This window comes from Prorops nasuta, unplaced genomic scaffold, assembly GCF_024137725.1.
Source record: "Prorops nasuta isolate Cenicafe-Biocafe unplaced genomic scaffold, Cenicafe_Pnas_1.2 PNAS00003, whole genome shotgun sequence".
In the NCBI taxonomy this organism is placed as follows: domain Eukaryota; kingdom Metazoa; phylum Arthropoda; class Insecta; order Hymenoptera; family Bethylidae; genus Prorops; species Prorops nasuta.
This window is the reverse complement of record NW_027116800.1, coordinates 6,238,155-6,258,075: the sequence shown is the minus strand read 5'-3', so window position 1 is coordinate 6,258,075 and position 19,921 is coordinate 6,238,155. Positions and strand designations below refer to the sequence as shown.

Below are 19,921 nucleotides of genomic sequence, written 5' to 3'. Positions count from 1 at the left end.
CCCGTGCGAGAATCCTTGTCATTCGTCAGGTATGTTGTAGCGTCAAGAGTATCGATTTTTTCTCACGCGCGTCAAAATTCCTATATACGGACGATCCAAAGAATCGAGTGAAAAAATCTCCCTTGTCTTTGTTTACCATGAATTTCCCGGGACAATTGTGGAGGCAAGCAGCGCACTATCGCAGTGTGTTTCGGGTTCAGCCACCAACATCGCTCTGTACGCACGGAGCCTCGAGGCCGGGATTAGCGGGCCAAGTGACCCTTGCCGTCCTGATACTCCGCACTCTGGCGCACACAACAGCGAAGCAAACGCGAGCCACGTACATACTTGACCAGCTTACGCATTCGGCCCCATTTACCTAAGCCCAATCCCATTTGTCCGAAAATCGTGCAGCTGTACTCCCGCTCCGCGAAACTGTCGAATCTCCTCTGGCGCTGAAATTTTGCGACACGCTTCGTGAACGGATAATAGGGGACTTTGATTGATATTAATTAGGATGATTGGTTCGACGACGAGAGGCCATAAGCCAGCGCGCGTGACGCGAGTAATTAAAGTGACGGGATTAAGGGCGCGTCTGACGAATCGTACGTGGATTGGCTGTCTATTCGCGTGTCGCACCCCGTTCTAAACTTGCTTATCCCGAGGGACTCGACGGCCCTCGCCACATATATATACGTTCCGCACACACAACCTTTATCAGATCTCTCACCGTCGTCCGGCTACCAAGATTAATCGGCTCTTCTTCGGACACCCACGTGCTATGAACCTCCCGAGATTAGAGATGCAAAAACGCAAACACGTGTACAATATCACTCTATATGTGCAGTACAGGCACATATATATATATATATACTTTCTCGGTACACATTTGGAGCAGCTCGAATGGCGCACCGTGAACGACCAGCCTGCAACACGATCCAACGAATACTTCGCAACGTGGATATTTTGCTTGCGGTTGCTCGAATTCAAGGTCAAAGCCTTAGCAGCTGAGACGAGGATGACGAGTCGAAGAGATCCAGTTTCCAACGTATCTCCCCTACTTCCTCCCGTCGTGGCTTATATATTATTTATTTATTCGATGGCTGAAAAGGGAGGCGAGACGCTGTTAACGAGAGTGGGGGAGGAGGGGGGGGGGGGAGAAAGGCTGGAGCTTATCCCAGATTGGGCTTTTTCGAGTCGACAGTGTTGTGTTTCGGTAAAACTGCAGAGATTAAGTCAGGTATAAGTATAGTATTGCCATTGGCCGTTTCAGGTAGCTTATTTCTATGCCGTTTATCCAAGTGCTGTTATCGCAGCTGGCCGGCCAGGCCATGCTATTCTCGAACGTGCTGCTACTTCTTCCTTCAGGACCATCTTTCCTGTTTACCCACCGTAATATCCCAGCGATTCTCCTCTCCAGTAACTTTTATTCTTGCGTTATAAATTTCTCCCGAAGGGAGGGATAAAAAGTTTCCGCCGAGAGAAGAGAACACTGGTTGTTGCTTATTACGCTCGTTCCTTCCTTCCTATCGCTATCTCGCTCCTACCCACGTTTTATTGAAAATCTCTTTTACATTTCAGCGTCCGCCAGGCATTCGAAAAATCTTGATATAATGGGCCGGGTACGCGCAGGGAAGAAGAGCCAGAGCATGTAGAAAAGTGTGTTGAGAAACCGATGGAGCTTGTTAAATCTGTCCGCTCGAGAGAGCTAGGAAAGGAAAAAACTGTGCGTGCGGTGTGCAGCGTGCAACGTGCGTGCGTGTGAGAAGGAGGGAGAATAAATTTGCGATAAATTTGCAAGTAAAATTGCGAGAGATAGGTATAAAAAAGGGGAGGAGGGAGGGGGGGGGGGGGAGAAAAAAGCAGTAGTCGAAACGTGGGTGGATGGAAGCCGTGCAGGCGGAAGTTTTAAATTCCGTCATCGTCCTGCGTTCGTCCCGCTCCAATTGCGAAAAGTCGAGCATTCCTGCTTATATATATATAGAGAGAGAGAGAGAGCATACATATATATATGCGTGCGATATTCCCATTCGCGGGGAGCGCCGCGAGAATATTATTGCTGTACGCTGCGAGCGTACGTATTTTTCACACGATTAACGTCGACTCGTCGATGATAAAATCACGGCAACTGCCATCTGCAAATCGATGGCGTTTTTCTGGCAAAGAAATTTCGCAGCTGGACGAGCATCGATGAGAAAGGGAATTTTTCTAGCGCGAGAAATTGTTTAGCTATATACATATATATATATATAGGAATATACGTGTGCCAGTGCAACGTGTAAATGTAGAGGACTGTTAAATCTGGAATGACTTTTACCGGGAATGGAATGTACTAGATAGATCGGGCGCGCGCGCGGGCGAGTTCGGTGTAGGAAGAGTGGCGGCCGAGTATCTCGGAGTCGAGTCGGTGGCGACGGCACACGGTGCCGGGGAATAAAATCATTGCGAGGGGTCGCGGTCGAGTTCAACGACACGTACGATACCTCGGTAGAAAGGGAACGGATCGAAAGGATCGCTCGGATCGGGGAAGAGACCTCGCTAGATTAATCCCGATCTCTATAACGGATATCTCTACCATTTTTCACTTCAATACCCCCCCCCCCCCCCCTCGATCTTGCGTGTACCTACTCCGCCTGAAAACTCCTCGCTCCACGCGGTACGTCTCCTACTCGAGTGGTCGTAAAGTGACAAAAGTCCCTCGCAGTGTTGCGCTATCGAAACAATAACCAGACCTGATCCACTGCGACTTCTCGCACATGGCCATGCAACACCGCCCCTTATATACACACCACTCTGATTTTCATCAACGATTTTTACATTTTTAAAAAACTGCAATCTCGTTGCACGCTTCTTCTAATCTGCGTACCCAAACTTTTCGATTCATCGAAAATTCGTTATTTTCTCATTTCGCTCGACTGAACGGAATAACTAAAAGGGGGAGGGGGGTGTAAACCGAGCCGGGGCAGGGAGGGAGGGAGGGAGAGAGAAAAAGTTTTCGTTTGCCTTGTGGAGCGTTCCGACACAGAGTATCCGTGACGTAAACCGATATCGACACGTACGACCAAAGCAAAGAGATTAAAAGCGCAGTTTCAATTAAACTTGTACACTTGGATGCTCGCGCGACACGATCGGTGGATATAAAATGTTTCGGTAACTTTTTGTGGATGAAAAAAATGTAAGAGTGGGGAGAGGGGGGAGGGGGAATTAGTAGCGTGGTCTCGATTGAAAGTACCGACGGAGGAAAGTTTCGGTGGAAGATGCAGAGAGTGCGGAGGAAAGGTTGGTACGTATAGTCGCGGCGGAGCGAAGCGAGAGGAGAGTGGTGGTAGTGCGAGCTTCGGAAGACTCGACTCTCGGCTTCTTAGGCGACCCTAGAGAAACTCTCCTCTACCCCACCCTTTCTTTCTCTCTGGAGCCATACGTTTAAGTACGCCTCCGAGGAGAAACGACCTATTTTGCCGAGCGCGTCGCTCTGCTTTTCTAATAGCTAGGTGGCATGCCCACCGAATTTCCCAGTGCACTACAACAAAATTAACCGAGAATACCTTTAGTCTCTGATTAGTTTGCTGCAATTGTCCAAATAATTAGCTCGGGGAGAAGATAAGAAACTGGGGAGGGGGGATTGATGCGTGGAAATAGACGAGGAAAGTATAAGGAGGTCGGGAAATATTTATAAACCAAGTCGGGGGGGGGGGGGGGGGGGGCATGTGAAGGCTTTAAGAGACAGTTTGCCGAAAGGACGTTCGATGGTGCTTTAAAGTTATACCTCGACTTATAGTTTCTCTGTAGAAACGCATTGGCAAAAAGGACATTTAAAGCACCGAAAATCCTCCTACTTTCTCCTTACCCAACCTTAGTACTTCCGCATCAACCGTTCCTTTGCCATTATCCTCCAGAGCATTTCAATCGAATCCATCGACCATACGTACGAAACTAGACCAGAGCTTTATCCCTTTTATTTCTCTTACAGATCGATATTTTTTGCCAGATTTTCTTGGCCCAAATTTCAGCATGAATATACATTGGTTTATTTTGAAAAATTGGAGGTGGGGATTATACTCACTCGTAATACTCTAGTGGCGAGGGTTCGGTCCTGTTGAAATCCAGTGTTCCTATCGGAAATAATGGGAATAATACCAACTTTCCATGGATTTGGAACGTTTCCAACAGAATTAAACGACCATATATATATATACTAAACTACATAATCCTTCTTCATCTTTATCTCTTCCAAGATCGAAATTTCGCGTCTCGAGTTTCGGTATAAAAATGCAGCGGTATACCTTGAAGAATTAGGGTTAAATTACTCACGTACATGAGTCGAGTAGTCAGGATCGAGTCCTGCGGAAATCTCGCGTTCGTCTCCGGAATCGCAGGAATAATTGTCGCTCTCTGCGTTGGACTCGGAATATTCAGCGATGGTGGACAGTCGTTTGGACGTTGAATTCTCGTGCCCGAAAGTCGAGCGTTCCACTTTTCCTTTTATTCCACTCTCCATTCTCCATTCGTTAAGGTTGAAACGACGTTGGCGAGGAGGAAAGTTTTTCTTCCTACAGAGCGATTATCATTGGTAAAGGGGAGGCCCCGCGTTGGAGAGATTACCGGACAGGTTGAATCGGCAGGAAAAATCTTCGGTACGAAGGCAAAAACAAGTATTTGCACTTAGGATTTCTTACAGTTACGGACTATCCCGGCGCTTTGCCTCGTTGCACGCGCGAAATCTTCAGCTTGTACGTATATACATCCCCTAAACTGTACAATGCACATATATTCTGTTCTCCAATGTGGAAAAGATCGAGTGGCTGTTGAGACTCGATCGACCGAGTTCTGACCGAAGCATCGACGATTATAATTGACAAGGTAGATGGAGCACTTCTCCTTATCCCAGAGTCGGCAAATACAGCCAGGAGGAACTTTGAAAAACTTGAAAACTCGAAAACTTGCACTGAAGGAATCCATTAGCAGCGGCTCTGTCTGCCACAGCACTCGCACTCGCGCTCTGTACGGATCTCTGAAAAACTTTTCATTTATTTCGCCAAGCGATCCGCTTCCGATGAGGATAAAGTCTGATATAAATTTGCGTAATACAAGCGAAAGCTCTGTCTTCCCTCCAACTCCCCAATATGGCAATAAAGAGAGACGATATTTTCCCAAATCTATTTTAACTCCGCTCATGAAACACCGCCACTTAAAGCCACTCGGGACCAAAAATAAAAGATGAAAAAAGCCAGGGAAACGCGGAAAATGGAAATTTCTGCTTCTCCTCGCTCGTAATTCCCAAAAAGATGTGGGAAAAAATTTGAAAACATCAAATTTCGTTCAGAATCCTTTCAACGTTTATCTTTCAAAGGCACTCTTCGCTCTGTGGTTAACGAAGGAAAAAACGCGCGCAAATCACACCGAGAGATTTGCTTGAAATTGTATATATATAATGTCACAGTTGGGTTGAAAGATGAATAAAATTAGTGTTTTTGTATCAGGAAGTTTGTAGGTGAATAGGAGGTTTGGATAAAGCGTCGCGACGCCGTTGCGACGTCTTCTGACTAAAAGGTGGTTACGACTCTCTCCGAGGGGATTCGGTAGAGTCCGAGAGAGAGAGAGAGAGAGAGAAGATCTTTCGCTTTCCGCCGACGACTCCGTGTCGGACTTTATATTTAGCCGTACGTGCAACGTGCTTTATTTTCCATGCTCGCTTCGTGCTAACTCGACGAAACACGACAGCAAAACCTCCCACCACCACCCCTCCACTTTCCGACATTTATCTCCAGCACACGAGCAAAAAGAGGGAGGGACTCTGCTCTCCCTCGCGCTACTGGATCGCCACATTAATATTAATACACGGAGGAAAAAGTACAATTGGTTTATATGGATGTGGAAAAATTCGATGGAGGAGCTAATTGATTTAATTAGCCGTTTCCTCGTTAAGTCGGTGCCTGATCAGCGCTTGGTGGACTCGTACAACAGGACGAGCGAGCGAGAGAATGGTAGTGACCGGTCGGCTAGCGAGTTTATCGGAACATAATGCAGCACGATCGGCGTAACCGCATTGGCGACCGCACAGGCTCGTATGTACGTGTGCCGTGCGTCGTGTGCGTCGAACATTGCTTCCCTGGATAATCTCGTCTACTCGATCAAAAGCCCGGCAAGAATAACCACCCGCAATTGATTTCCACTCTCGTTAACCGAACGCGCGCGCCAAACTTTGTCCTCCTCCCGTATACCGATCAGTTTTCCTAAAATTGCCCCACGCCGCTTCTACTTGGGCGAGCTCGAATAGCTCCCAAGTCGAAACCGCTTTATATGCATAATAATGATGATGATGATGATGACGATGGTGATTGGACGGAGCCGAAGCGAAATATTTTCCACGCGCACCACTCTCGGCCGTGTTACGACTCTCCTATTTTTCTCTCTCATTTCATTCGGTTTATCCTTCGTTAACGTCCCGCCCCATTGTTATTGCTCGATGAAAAGCCGCGTTTGTTTATAAACAACGAAGGCTGGTTTTTCCGGTGGAAGGATTGAACGCGGCAGAAGAGTCATTAAAAGTGTTGGCCAATGACGAGGAGAGCCGTGTTGTTATTGCTGAACGCGAGACTGAATTTACCGATAGTCCAAATCGCTTCCTGGACCCGCGCGCTAATGCGATTTTATCGTTCCGCACGGTCGTTCGACGATCCAATGGACGAGGAAATTTTCATGGTGCCGAGTCGGTAAGTAATGCTAGTTGAAAATTGCAATTTGCCTTATTCAGCAGCCACGGGGCAAAAATCGCTTTTGCAAACATACACGGATGGGAAGAGGTATGAGCGATGGGCGTTTGTAAAGCGAGCGTGGATCTAGGTAGAAAGAAATGGCTGGATGCGATTTCCATCGGGAATGACGCTGAGCTTTGCTAATTGGTTCAATTATCGTAACAAGTCCATTTCCCGTTGGCGTATGTGCATCTCTCGTTTCCAAGCGTCCGTATACTTTTCCGCTCCATCTCCTCGCGGAACCGGAGTTGGAACGTAGTCTAGATTCTCGGTAGTTAATCTGCAATCCGTATCGGTCCGCTAACACGCCGTTACCGAACACGTGCTGCGCCCTGTGCCTAGTCGCGCTGGCCAGTGGTGGCTGCTGCTGAGCTGTTATATGGCTACTGCCCGGAGCGAAACTCGGCAATTCCCGTCCGCAATCTGCAATTTCACGATTCGCCACGAAGAACAGCGGGGAGCACCGGAAATTTCATCCATCGCGCGAATTTACAGCCCCGCGACCGAAAAGCAACGCGCGCGCGGAGAGGCGAAGGTTATTACAACGTAAATATTGTTTAGTGGGACGGTTACACTCGAGCGACGCTGTTACAGTACTCGCAGTGTTCCAGTAGCTCTTGTGGCTGGCAGTCTAATCGGAATTCAGCCTAGGCGGATCAAGGCTAATGCGGAATTTCAGATTCTCCGGAACTGTTTACAAGTTTACACGATAACGAAAAGCGGAAGCAGGTTTGCACTGGCAGATGCGTGGAAGCTCGCTTGTTTGATACACGCTCTCTCTCTACCTCCGTCAGCCCCGTCCCCCCTCCCCTCTCCCTTCCCCTTTCCGGACAAGAATAAGCTTGCTCGCTCAGTTGGGCGCTGCGCGCGCATCCGCGGAGTGTCGCGTCGGTCGGTTGATGTTGTTGACAAGCTCGAGGGACAAAGCAGCTAGAGCGAATGTGCAATAGGAAAGAGACGAGTGTGTAGACGATTTTGCCGAGCTTGGAAAAATGGTGGAGCGAAAAAATGTGCTCGAGTGGAAACTGGAAGCCCGAGGCTGTAGCTTATCCCGTCCGAGCGAGGTTTACGATCTGCCCCGCCGGTTTCTTCGTCAGTGCCGAGGTCCGTTGCGCCGCGTTGCGTGGCCTTCGATGGAGATCGCGTACTTTGTTTCTTAGGTTAGGTTGGCTAGCTGCTCCAGCTAGAGTCGGGTTAGGTTGGACGGAGGAGGGTAAAGCGCGAGTAAACGCAGAACGCTCCGGCAGTCGGCGTGCAAGAAGCGCGCCTTTCTTTCGACGGAAGTCGAGCGAATATTCCAGCAGCGTACGGCGAATCGCGAACGCTTCCAGCGATCGGCCATTCTGTCCCGGTCGCGAGTCGTCACGGCGACCGTCAATGGAACTACGCGACGGCTCCTCGACCCGACTGTCCTCCACTCTTACCTAACCTATACCTTTCCCTACTCTCTTAAACGCGATTATATTTCCTACGATGCAACTCTCCTCCGTGTCAATGATTAATTAGCGAGAAAAAAGACCCTGGGGTATTTACGGCGAGACGTTGAATAATTTCAATGATAAATACGTAGCTCGCAGTTACAAAACGGCAGAATTTATATGGAACAAGCGAAATGGAGAGAATTCCCGGTACGTAATGGGTTGGCAAAAATGTTGTCCCTTTGGCTGTGGCTCCGCTCGAAGAATCTTTTCTTTTGCCGGAAGTCTCCGCTCCACGGGGATTCCTAGAGGGCGCGCAGCGAGTTTTCTAGCGGTTGCTCGCGTCGCTAGCTTGACATTTACGCGCTTGCACGTACCGATAACGGTAGTACCGCCAGATCCGCTTGATTTTTCTCCGCTAAAGCGTAAGGCTAATCGAAAGAGTTTCTGGAAATGGCACTGCGTTGCGAAAGAATTTAATCTATACGTGACCGGGAACGCGCGGAGAGACAATTCCAGGCGGTTAGCGATCGATGATGGAGTCGAAGGACGATTGGAGAGGTCTCCGATCATCCGACGTTTTAGCTTCGAGCTATGTTCGTGCCTCGTGTTCCGCAGGAAGGTCTTCTTCTTCTATGCAATTGCACCAATGCGCCAACAAGGCGTTCAGACCCCGTTACAAGCTAACCTGCTCCTTCGTGCTCGATCATACTTATGCATATTGCGGCTTTGTCTTTGCCATTCTCCTCCTCTCCTACATCCATCGCTTACTCGCTCGAATTCTTCAAATTCTTTCCACAGATTCGTTCGTTCGTACCGTTAGGAACTAGTTTGCTAAAAATTGCACGCAAACCGTGGTCGCAAATGCTGTTGGTTCGACGCTTCGCTATACGGAATTTTTTTTTTTTTTTTTTTTTTTGAGATTTTTATCGGTATGTGGAAACCGTGGAAGACAGGCCGTAGGGAAGGACCGAGCATTACGGTGGCGCTTCGGTCGGTAAGAGGTGGAAGCTTGGATCTGGTATGTATATAGCGGATATTTAGGCCACTGTGAGAGGATCGAAGTGCATTTTTTTTAGCATATCTTCCAGGCTGAAATAACGCTTAACGAGCAGGTTTTTTCCTTTCCCGCGATGACTCGGGGGATTTCGGCTCCTTCCTACGCGTACTTGGCCGAAAATAATACTCGCGGCTCCATCGGAATGTTTAACGGATCAAAGCGGAAACCGGGAAAATCTTTGCTCGCCATACGTAGTTCCATTTACGGTTTCCTCCGCGGTGTGCCTGGCGCGCGAACTGGATTCTAACGGGCGTAAATAAATCACGTTTTATTGCGCAACAAACGCCAACTGTTTGCCCTGTCTGACAAACGGTACCACCGTCCATCCATTGAAAAATCAAACGCATCTACGGCCAAACATCTTTGTCGTTTCTTGGCTTGCTTCAAGGGCTCGTTGATTCTTCGGCGATGAAGAATTGCTGAAAAGTTGCTGGTGTGGGTGATACGGGGGTGTTTTTTCTCCAGCGACGTTGATGCGAGATTGGCGCCGCATCTGCTCCAGGGAGAATTCAATCTGGTAGGCGATTTTGTATGTGTATGCGCGTGTGCGAGAGTCAATACAATGGCTGCTTTCAGCTGCGGTGATTCGATGACGGATCAACTCCTCCATCCCTCTCTCATTTGCAAGATGCACCATTTCCGTACTCTCGCACACGCGATACGACTCTCGCCCGTGTGTCTACTCCGACGCGACGCGACGCGACGCGACGGTTCCTCCTCCTCCTCATCATCCAACTTCTCCGGGTAATATTAGCATCTCTGACTTCACTCGTGCTTAGCGACACCCCAAAACTATTATTAAAGCCCCGACCTCCTCGCCTCTCAACCCGTTTCCTACCACCGTTACCATATTTTACTCCCTATCTCGGAATCACGATTCCATCTATATGTATACCGTTGCGCTGCCGCGCTTTCGACCACCACCAGCCACTCGCGAACGTAAAATGTTACGATTATTAAAACCCTCTGTTGATTCCTGCCACGTAATTGGAATTTAAAAGCGGTATTTAGGTTTGTCGGAAATTTAACGAAAGTTTAGCCGCGCGACAGAAATTATTCTCTTAATCTACCTTGGAGATGCGGAGATCGAATGAACCAGTCTCGGTTCCTCTTTATTGAAATTAGTATTCCGCAAATATATCCAAAAGCTTTTCCCCATTTAATTAGCAAAGCGTCTCTTTCCTCCTCGTTTTGCTACTCTCGGCTCGCGCTGCTCGTAATAGAAAATCCTCTTGAAAATGTTGCTAATCGGCATATCCCACACGCGACGAGGCTAAAAAATAAAATGGCTTTGCCTCTTTGATAATCCACCATTCACTCTGGAACGAGATATTATTGGATGAAATGCCGATTGATTCCACAATAGGATGCACATAAATTGGACCAAAGATTGCAGTTCCCTTTATTAAAGACCAGGGGAGAGAGTAGCTATCCAATTACTAATGATGCCAATATGGGGAAGGCTGGAATATTAATAACAAGAGCGTCGATCGGTGCAATATGCGTCTCTATCATTCATTGCGTCTGGCTTATCAATTATGAACATTGCGTGGTTTTTCGAACATTCCGCATATTTTTCTACAATGCGCAGAAATTAAATGTTAAAAATAATATTAATTATTTCGATACGAAGTAACGACCGTCAGAGATTCTCTACTTTAAACATGCAAAAATTGTACCTTTTACGATTTTACTCGAACGTGCTTATGAAAGAGGGAAAAGGTTGAAAAATTAAAGATGTGCATACGCGGGCTACATATCCAGGCGGTCAAACAGATATTCTCTCAAAGGGTTTTTTCCGTACCAGAGGAATGGGAAAATACGTGTTGGGCTTGTTTGGCATAGCGAATCTTAATGAAAAAATTGAGGTAAGTGGGAAGAATAGCGTGAAAAAGGCGCTAAAGATCGGCTGATTTATCTGAAATATTCGCGCTCGCCTTCCTCCCGTCTCCCATACAGTCACTTTACTTTCTTGGCCAGCCCTTCTCCTTCGGTCGGTCGGTCAGTCAGTCTGCAAGTACAAGTCGCTCTTTACCAGCCATTATTTATCACGACCGCTAATCCTATCCGAGCTAAATCCCCTACAACTATGTGGCCCATCTCGAAGTAACAAAGTCAACAACAGAGTCTTTGCCACACACTCCTAAATTTCTTATCATTTATATCATTTCCAACGAATGGATGATCTCGGAATAAATTTACTATTTAATATCTCTGCTGCAATAATTCGAGCACAAGTTTTATAACTCGGGCCACGGACCGATGCTTTCGAGGCTACATTATTTATGAGTAGTGAAAACTGAGGCAGACGTGTCGCGTATACGCGAGACACACGAGATTGACTATTAACTGAACCAACCGAGGCAGCGAGAGCGCGCGCAAATACACCAGGGGAATATACTTACTCGTAAAGAGACAAAACGCACACTCGTCGCGTACTACATTCTCTCTCTCTCTCTCTCTCTCTCTCCTCCTCGCGAGAGGCTCACTTTCTTCTCGATCCCCTCTTCAAAGGTCATTGCGCCACATTTATTTACCGTCCCGTTTCCCTTATTATTTCAGAGCCAACCTATTATTAATCGGGAAAGCTCGTGTACCCATTTCTTCCCTTTCTCTCTCTCGAAGAAGAAGAAGAAGAAGAAGAGCCGAGAGGAATTTTCGATCTGACCAACCAATTGGTAGCAACCTCCCGGTGTTAATTCAATTAACGCGTGGTAAAAGTTTTTACGGCGCAAGCACAGCACATTTTTATACGTCCATCTATTTTTCACTGCACGCGTCCTGCAGACTGGCGAACAGAAGAGCCTTGGCCATCGAGAATCGCCCTGGGCATTGGCAAACCGACTGTGCAGCGGGAAAAAAAAGTTGGGAAAAGTGAGAGAACCGTCGTCGATTTCCTCACTCGAGCCGAGATTCCGCTTGATTTTCGCCAGTGCTTTGCACGCTTTCCTCTGTCCGAATCCCTCCCTAAGGGCCTGTGCAGCTAGACAGTGATTCGTGCATGAATAGGACTCTGGGAGGGAAGCGGGGAGATAACGCGCGTCAAGTATTTTCGAAAGCCTCCGGGCCGTCAGAGACTTCGCAGAGTTGTGCTCGCCGGTACAAAGTAGGCTACCAGGTTAATACTTGCAGAGAGACCGAAAGACGCCGCGCGCCAGCCGCCATCGAGCCAAGAGAAATTTCTCATCGGTCGACTTTTAGCTTATCACGCGGTAGAAATCGTCGTCTTCGTCGTCGTTCCACGCGATCGCTCGGAATTAACCTGTTAGATTTGATTCGTCGGCCAATTTGTCCCATGAATTTTCAAGCAAATTATTTTATCTTCTTGTCTCATCGAAATCGCTTTATGAATTTATCCGGCTAGATGTATATATATATATATATATATCTTTCTCTCTCTCTCTCTCTCTCACTCTAATCCGCTATTAAAATCATCCGGGTAGCTCACCTTTACGATCATGAATTTTCGAAAACAATGGAAATTCTTCCTTATATACTCGCTTTTATATTCTTAAACGATGTTTTATTTAAAATATTATAAGCCCTCCCGGAATTGGATCGGTAAATTAAGTCGCGAGATTGAAAAAGCGTCCTCTACGTATATATATAGGATTTCCTCACTCGCGGAATCTTTCAAGAAATAGAATTTCTTGTTTATTATATTTGGATATAATATTAGTACGCAGCTCTCTTCTCTTGAAATTCATCGTACATTACACGAAAATGAATAAATTTCTTGAAAGAAATATTTCTACGCTTGCCTTTTTGTGCTTGAACGAATGTACGTTTATTGCAATTCTATACTCTTCACTTATTTGCGCACAATAAAAATATTTCCGTTAAAGAAATCAAAGCAATTGTTGAAATATTTATTTCGAGAGATTAATTAAGGAGACTCTCGAGCGTTCAGGAATGCATCGAGCGGGGCATTTTCAGTGCCTTATTTTTTTTTCTACTATTAAACTTTATCTTAATTTAACTTGTAATGATTCGTATTATATTAATTGCAATGTAATACACTGAAAATCATATTAATGTGTGGACAGGGGAATATTTTTCTTGAATATTCTATCGATTGCTAGTCACAAAATTGCAACTTTTTGCATTAGTTTTCGACAATTATTTAATCATTTCTTCGGTAATACATAATTATCAATATTTCATTTTGTTCCGTATATCATATTGTAAATTATCTATAATATTCACTGTGTATTCTATATCTGTATATGTAAATGCGAGTATAATATTTATCAAATCCAATAAGGCGACATGTTAAAACAATTTATTTTTCAATATTTTCATCGATTGCCCCATTTTTTCCATATACCGTTCGATTCGTCAGTTTTGAATAAATTGTTGAAAGCTCTTAGATGATTCTATATTAAAAAAAAAGGCTTGACTAGCCTTAAACTTTACGTCGATAATGTAATGAGTAAAAATAATGTAGCAGTAGACTATGTCAAAACAAAAAACAGGCGTTGCGCGCGAAAGAAGGACTACGAGACATAGAAATACCAGCAAAACTAGTATTACCAAATCAATTCCCCTATAAAAATGTAGGATTGATATTAAATTATTATTTCTAGAAAAAATCAAGTAAATTTATATTAAATAAGAAAAAACTGGTGAAATCAGAATTTTAGTCAAGTACTTTCCTCCTAGCAAAAATAGTATTATACATTTAAACTCTATAGTTGACACACTACCATTGTACGAGATAGCTGGCAAATTGGACCATTGAAGGCCCCAAGCACTAAAATCTTTGCTACGAGGACAAAATTAAATTTCTTCGTAATTTTTACATGCCACTTTAATATAATAGATGATTGGATTGGGCAAAATTGAATTTTAACTTTATAAACGAAATCGAAGAATATAGAAAAACCGAATGAATGTCTTTTTTACTCAATGGTCTATGGCTCTTCATGGCCCAAAGGGCTCTAGCTATGGATTAATAATAAAAGTACCTGAAATAAAAACAGAATGAAACGCCGCGGATTACTCATCACACAGATTTTCACAAAATTGAAATCAGTGTTGTAAACAAATGTTTAAAATCACTATTTACAAAAAAGAGATGTTTAAAAATATTTACGTACACATTTTTAAATAAATAAATAAATAAGTAAAAATAATGTAGTAGTATATTATACATCACGTGTTTGTCACAAATAGGAGAAACAAAATATTTCTCTATTCAAACTTGGGAAAAAGATTTCAGTGAAATGATTAGATAAAAAATACCAAAAATCGGTTCATACTAGTTTAGTGCTATAAAATATCCATGAAACGTACAAGTTACCTTAATAAAATATATGAATCAATCTTCATATTACTGACTAACATTCACGATCATGCACTTTCATGATCCGTTCTAAAAAAATATATGTATAACTAAATTCAGCATACGTCCCATTTTCAGACAGATTTTCTATTTGTCCCCAATTTAAAAAATTTGCAACGATTGCGAAACTTAGACGCAAACCTGTGATAACCATATACTAGAGGCTAGAACCGATAAAAAAAGTAAACAAGAAGAAACAATTAATATACATAATGTCCCGTTCTGAGAAATGTAGATAAATAGTGACGTTACGTACAATCGAAAGAATAAATTACAGCATGAGATTATTTAGCGGATAAACGGGAAGGAGAATGTCGTTCGCTGTCCTATAAATAATAATAATAGATTAATAAGAGTGATCAATCGATGAGAAGCAAAGATATCGATAGTCGATTTGTTTCGAGTGTCATATCGAGCGAACGATATTATCGGTCTCTGCTCGTTTATGAGAAAAATGTGTGGTAATGTTTGCTTAATAGGTAGTTCGGCATAGATCATCTTCGCGTGATCCGCCGCTCGCGTGGAACTCAATGAAAAATAAAACTGATAAAAATCAATGATTTACTCACTACCTCGGCTACGTTGCCGGATTCCTCCCTCATGCCATCTCTGTCCGTTCGTCCTCCTGCAAAAACAGAAATATTACAATAACGAACAACTCGAGAAAATTTATCGCAACGGCGATAGAATGCGAGCGAAAAAAAGAGTTTTCAGCGCGGACGGCTCTAATTAACGAGCAATGATGGTTAAGCAGGGAGAGGGAGGGGGGGGCGGCGGGAGGAAAAGAGAAATAAAAAGGGTATCAGTCGAAACTGTTTTAATTAACTGGCCCTCGGCGGAGAGCTAATGATATCGAACGGTGGTTCACTCGCGTGTTAAATGTAAGGAGAACGCACATACGTTGGTTCGATGATTACAGGAGTAACGGATTGGCAGGATGCAAACCGAACGTTAGATCCAGCTCGGTGTTTATTGGACCGTGGACACTGGGTCAATCGATTTGCAGGATGCTGGCCGGAGGACGGCACATACGAGGAATGCAAAGGGAAAACCTCGGTCATCTAACAGTTTTCTAACTGGACTCTTTCCAGCGTATCAGCCAGTAATCGCACTTTTTAAGTGGCAGGCCAGTCGAATAAAAATCTTTCGTGGAATGGACGAGAAACACACACACGGTGGTGCCGGTGGTTCCTAGCTTGCAAGGTGAACGCAGAGATTCTCTGGTAAACAAGAGTTGGAGTGGGGGTAGAGGTAGCTACGGATAGGCCGCCAAAACTCTCTGTGTGCCGGGCTAATATCAGATAAGTATGGTCCCGGGGGCCACGGATCTCTCTCTCTCTCTCTCTCTCCCTCTCCCTCTCCCTCTCTCCTTTCCTCGTGCCAGTCTTTTTCACTCTGCGAATGCCAGAGATTCCTCACTGACGTAAACCAGTAGTTTTCAGACGTATGCCAGAATTAACACGTATTGCCAATAAAATCCTGAAAGAACGAGGCAAATTTTGAGAAAAATCGTCGAGAGAAGCAAAGCTAGGCCGAGAATGAAATAAATCAACGACAGAGTCACGTACTACATACATCTACGTTGAATCTCTTTCCTTACGCTGTCAAGTAGGTGAAAAGTTTCTTAAGCACAAACGTCGCAAATGATATTTCGAGAGGGAGTGAAAAGTCGTGTAATTGTATCCGGCTTTATTTCGCCATTTTTCCCTTGGCTTCCCTGCAAACTGAGACTCCATGCTACGCGAGATGCCATATATATATATATGTATATATTTCTCATTTCATCCTCATTGGATTCATCGATTGAATTTACTTGTATCCGACTGGTAGAGAAAGAGAGAAAAGTGAGAATGATCTTGTGTGAGTGTGTGTGTGTGTGTGTGCTAGAGAGTGCAGGCAAGTTCAATTGAAACTTTGCCGGTAGGCAGCGCACAGCGACACACAGTTGAGAGAAGCTCGAATCGCGGCGAAGACGAAGAAAGGGGGGAATGCGAAGAAAAAGGAGAGGGACGCGCATGCGCGAAAGCCAGCATCTCTCCGAGAGTGTTTTAAAAACACGCGAGAGGCGACGAGTGGGATTTCAAGGTTAACCGACTGCGAGACACCCGAGGTTAGCCCGTCGGACGACGAGTTCTAGTAACCAAAGGGATTTTCCTTCACCGTCCAATTTTTCTTCGATTGGCCCTTGCCAGATTCACAATGGACTCTAAATCATTCATCAAACACGAGCCTTTTTGCTTCGCAAGAGAAAATAACCGCGAGGAATCCGATCCAGTTGTCCAGTGACGGTGATAACATCATCTTATCTCGCGAGGATTGTACGTTGTTAGGTTAGGAGGGGGAGAATTTCCCACGTAGACGGGGATATCTAATTGAGCGTGACACAGCTATTGCAAGATTTCCTTGTTAGGATCCTTAGCACGAGCTCGCCTCTATCGCCGGTTCCACGCTCCACAGGATTTCACCTTAGGAATTATTGCACGACAACGTTGCAAAATAGGCCAGCTATCCTGGATTCACTCGAACAATCCTCCCGTCGTGAATCATTGAAATTTTATCGAATTTGTGCGCCAGCGAGTTCAGCACACACATATATCTAGCAGTTACATTATTGCGAATCTTGATAGCAAAGGAATGTCTGACTCGTATAGATGTTAAAGTTATAAGAAACACGCATATTGCATAGCGAAATGAGGGTAACGACTGTTTGGGTTATGCCGCTTGATCAGCTAGACTCTGAAAGAGTGACCTTGAACCAGTAGTAGCAATTGCTACAATGATCCACTGCAAGAAATCCATTGCAGTGCTCACCTTTTTTATGAACCGGCAAAATCTTGGCGATCCTCGAATTGCCCGCGTAATCCAGATTTCAACAATATGAGGCACACAATCGTTTATCCGATCTCACTTAACAGCACCACTGTTTTGGACCTTTTTTCGCCACCTGATCACCTGGTCGAAGAAATCGAAGATTCACGTCGACCGAACGAGTCACCATTCGTTTTCCAAAGAATTCGAGCACTGATCGTTGAAGCACACTGATGCACATTCGCACACGCACGCACTGACTGCCTGTCACTACAACCAATGTGGAAGAAAGACGATTAAAATTTGTAGCCTTAGAGAAACGTTTGATCAAGAATAAAACATTTTTACTATCGTCAGCAGTCGTAGTAGTAAAACAGTCTTGTTAAAATACTTGGCACTGTCGATTGGACGGAATCTGTTGCAGCTTCTCTTCTTTTTTCTTAAATTTCGCCAACTGGACAATCGACTAGATTCTACCTAGCAAAGCCCTTATCGGTTTAAAGACTTGGATCCAATCGGAGATTTGAGTCATTTCCAATAAGAGAGGAGCTTCGATTTTACCCAAGCGAGGAATGAGTAGCATCTGGGTCTGTAAAGGAAAAATAAAGATTTTAGATACAGCTCGGTTGAAAATTCTGGGAAAAGGTGTTAAGTTGGGTATGTCGAAGAAAATTCTATGATTGGAATTTGGGTTAAGTCGAAAGAGATAGAGGACAGAGAAAGAGAGAGAAAAGGAGGAGGATTAGGGACTGAAAGTTGATAGTCGAGTCGCAGGTTAGGGACGGCTGGCAGGTTGCTGGATTGCCAAATTTGCTGGACCGATATCAGGGATGCTGTGTATACTCTTCTGGTGGGTGGTAAACCGGTAGCAAAGGGCTTCCCAGTGAACCGAGAGCTCTCTAGCCGGTCTCACTGGCCATTTCGCCGGAGTGTAACGGACGGCAGGAGAGGAAAGACTTTTGAAAAATGCCACGCGTCGGCCAATCGCGAGCCTGGAGAGCGTTGGACCAGGAGAAAGACGAAGAAACGCGAAGGCACGCACGAACCCAAGCCTTTCGCACATATACACTCATCCACCAACGCATACATATCAACGTCACGGTACTTCGATAAGCTTACGCGCAACACAGACACACTTATACTCGTATAACCTTTAAACGACCACTTTGCAGTTGTCCCAGTGGAGACTGCAGACATCCCAATAATTCCTTGATCCTATACGGTTCCGCTTCGATAGACACCTGCGTGAAGCACAACATTCGCACAAGCTAGCGATGGAAGGATGGGGGTGGGGGGGGGGGGGAGGGGGAGCGAGGTTAAGGTTAGGAATGAAACAATTTCGCGGAGGTAAATAAATCTGCACAAACCTGCAAAAGTAGCAGTATATAGAGGATTCGTCGAAGGTCGAGATTGTGCGAAACCGTGAGGGTCGAGCAAATGAGACGACTGGCAAGATTTGTTGCCGTACACGGCTACTCTGGTGCAGTTTTGGCGCGAGATAGGTTAGGTCGGAACTATGTACAAGAGAATCGGTAGTAAAAGGTAGGAATGCAACGACGGTGGGCCGATTTGCTTTGGTAGAGGAGAACGAAAGTTGCGTGTCCGACCGTCCGTGCTGCTAAGGTAAGTAAAACTGAACGGCGAGTACGGTAAACGAGATTAAGCCAGGCAGTTGAACCGCTGTGACCGAGCAACCGGCCAATGACAGCGAGTCTTTAGCCTGACTGGCCAATCCGCTTGGGATTTTACCTGGTGAACCTTCCAGGTGCCGAGGCGCCATTGCCTGCACATTACCTGCTTGGTGGGGGTAGTTGTACACATAGCGAACTCGACTCAACTCGAATCCTCCATGCTTGGACTGCTTGCTCGGCGCTTGGACTGCTTGGAGTGGGACACCGGCGAAAGGCGAGCTGTGTGCTGCCTGCCTGCCTCTGCCTGCCTCCCTCCCTACCTGGGCTGCCTGCTCAACTGCGACGGCAAATATTATTCCCCTGGCCGAGACGAGGATGAATGTCACTCGTGCTCGCGCTATCATTAGTGAACTAAATTTTCTTCCACTCCACTCTCTTTACGCCATTATCAATGAAATTCTTTCCATCGGAAAATTTCAACGTTGCAGACCATCGATCAATCGTCATGCCTCATTTGCATCCGTTTAATAAATGCATTACACCGTTAAATTTAATTTACCAATCTCTATCGCTCTTTTAAAATTTATCCATTTGATCGATAACTTCATTTCCGCGTAGGAATTAAATTTAATTGGATTCCGTCCATATAGATTTGATCTACGAAATGCAGTGACGTGGATATAAAAGTCTGACATATTCCAGCGAAGAGGTGGGCTATGTAAAACGACGCCGCGATGAATTCGATGATCACCGTGATATTTTGGAAAAGGAATAGGATCATCGAGTTGAATTTTTTTTTTTTTTAAGCGTGCGTTGTTGAAGGCCGATGCGAAGGGGTGTGGCATTATCGTGAAATTAAATATGGATCTACTATATAGTTCTCGTTCTCCATTATTGAATCAGTGGGAGGGAAATAGAGTCTGACG

The 19,921-nt window shown here is 45.2% G+C and overlaps 1 protein-coding gene across 5 annotated transcripts in view; it reads right to left on the bottom strand.

Annotated features, from left to right (window-relative positions):
* ASPP (Ankyrin-repeat, SH3-domain, and Proline-rich-region containing Protein) overlaps positions 1-19,337 on the bottom strand; it is a 70,197-nt gene extending 50,860 nt beyond the window's left edge. The window contains exons 1-4 of one of the 5 annotated variants that reach the window (XM_066747444.1): positions 18,732-18,991; positions 17,713-17,953; positions 17,368-17,634; positions 15,126-15,181 (exon numbers count right to left, since the gene is read on the bottom strand). In XM_066747444.1, the coding sequence (XP_066603541.1) occupies positions 15,126-15,158 (33 nt within the window). In that variant the 5' untranslated portion in view covers positions 15,159-15,181; positions 17,368-17,634; positions 17,713-17,953; positions 18,732-18,991. Of the gene's footprint in view, positions 1-4,294; positions 5,506-15,125; positions 15,182-17,367; positions 17,954-18,731; positions 18,992-19,158 lie in introns of those variants that run through there. The other 4 variants (XM_066747445.1, XM_066747443.1, XM_066747446.1 and 1 more) reach the window with 4 other exon arrangements.
* Between the last annotated feature and the right edge of the window lie 584 nt (positions 19,338-19,921).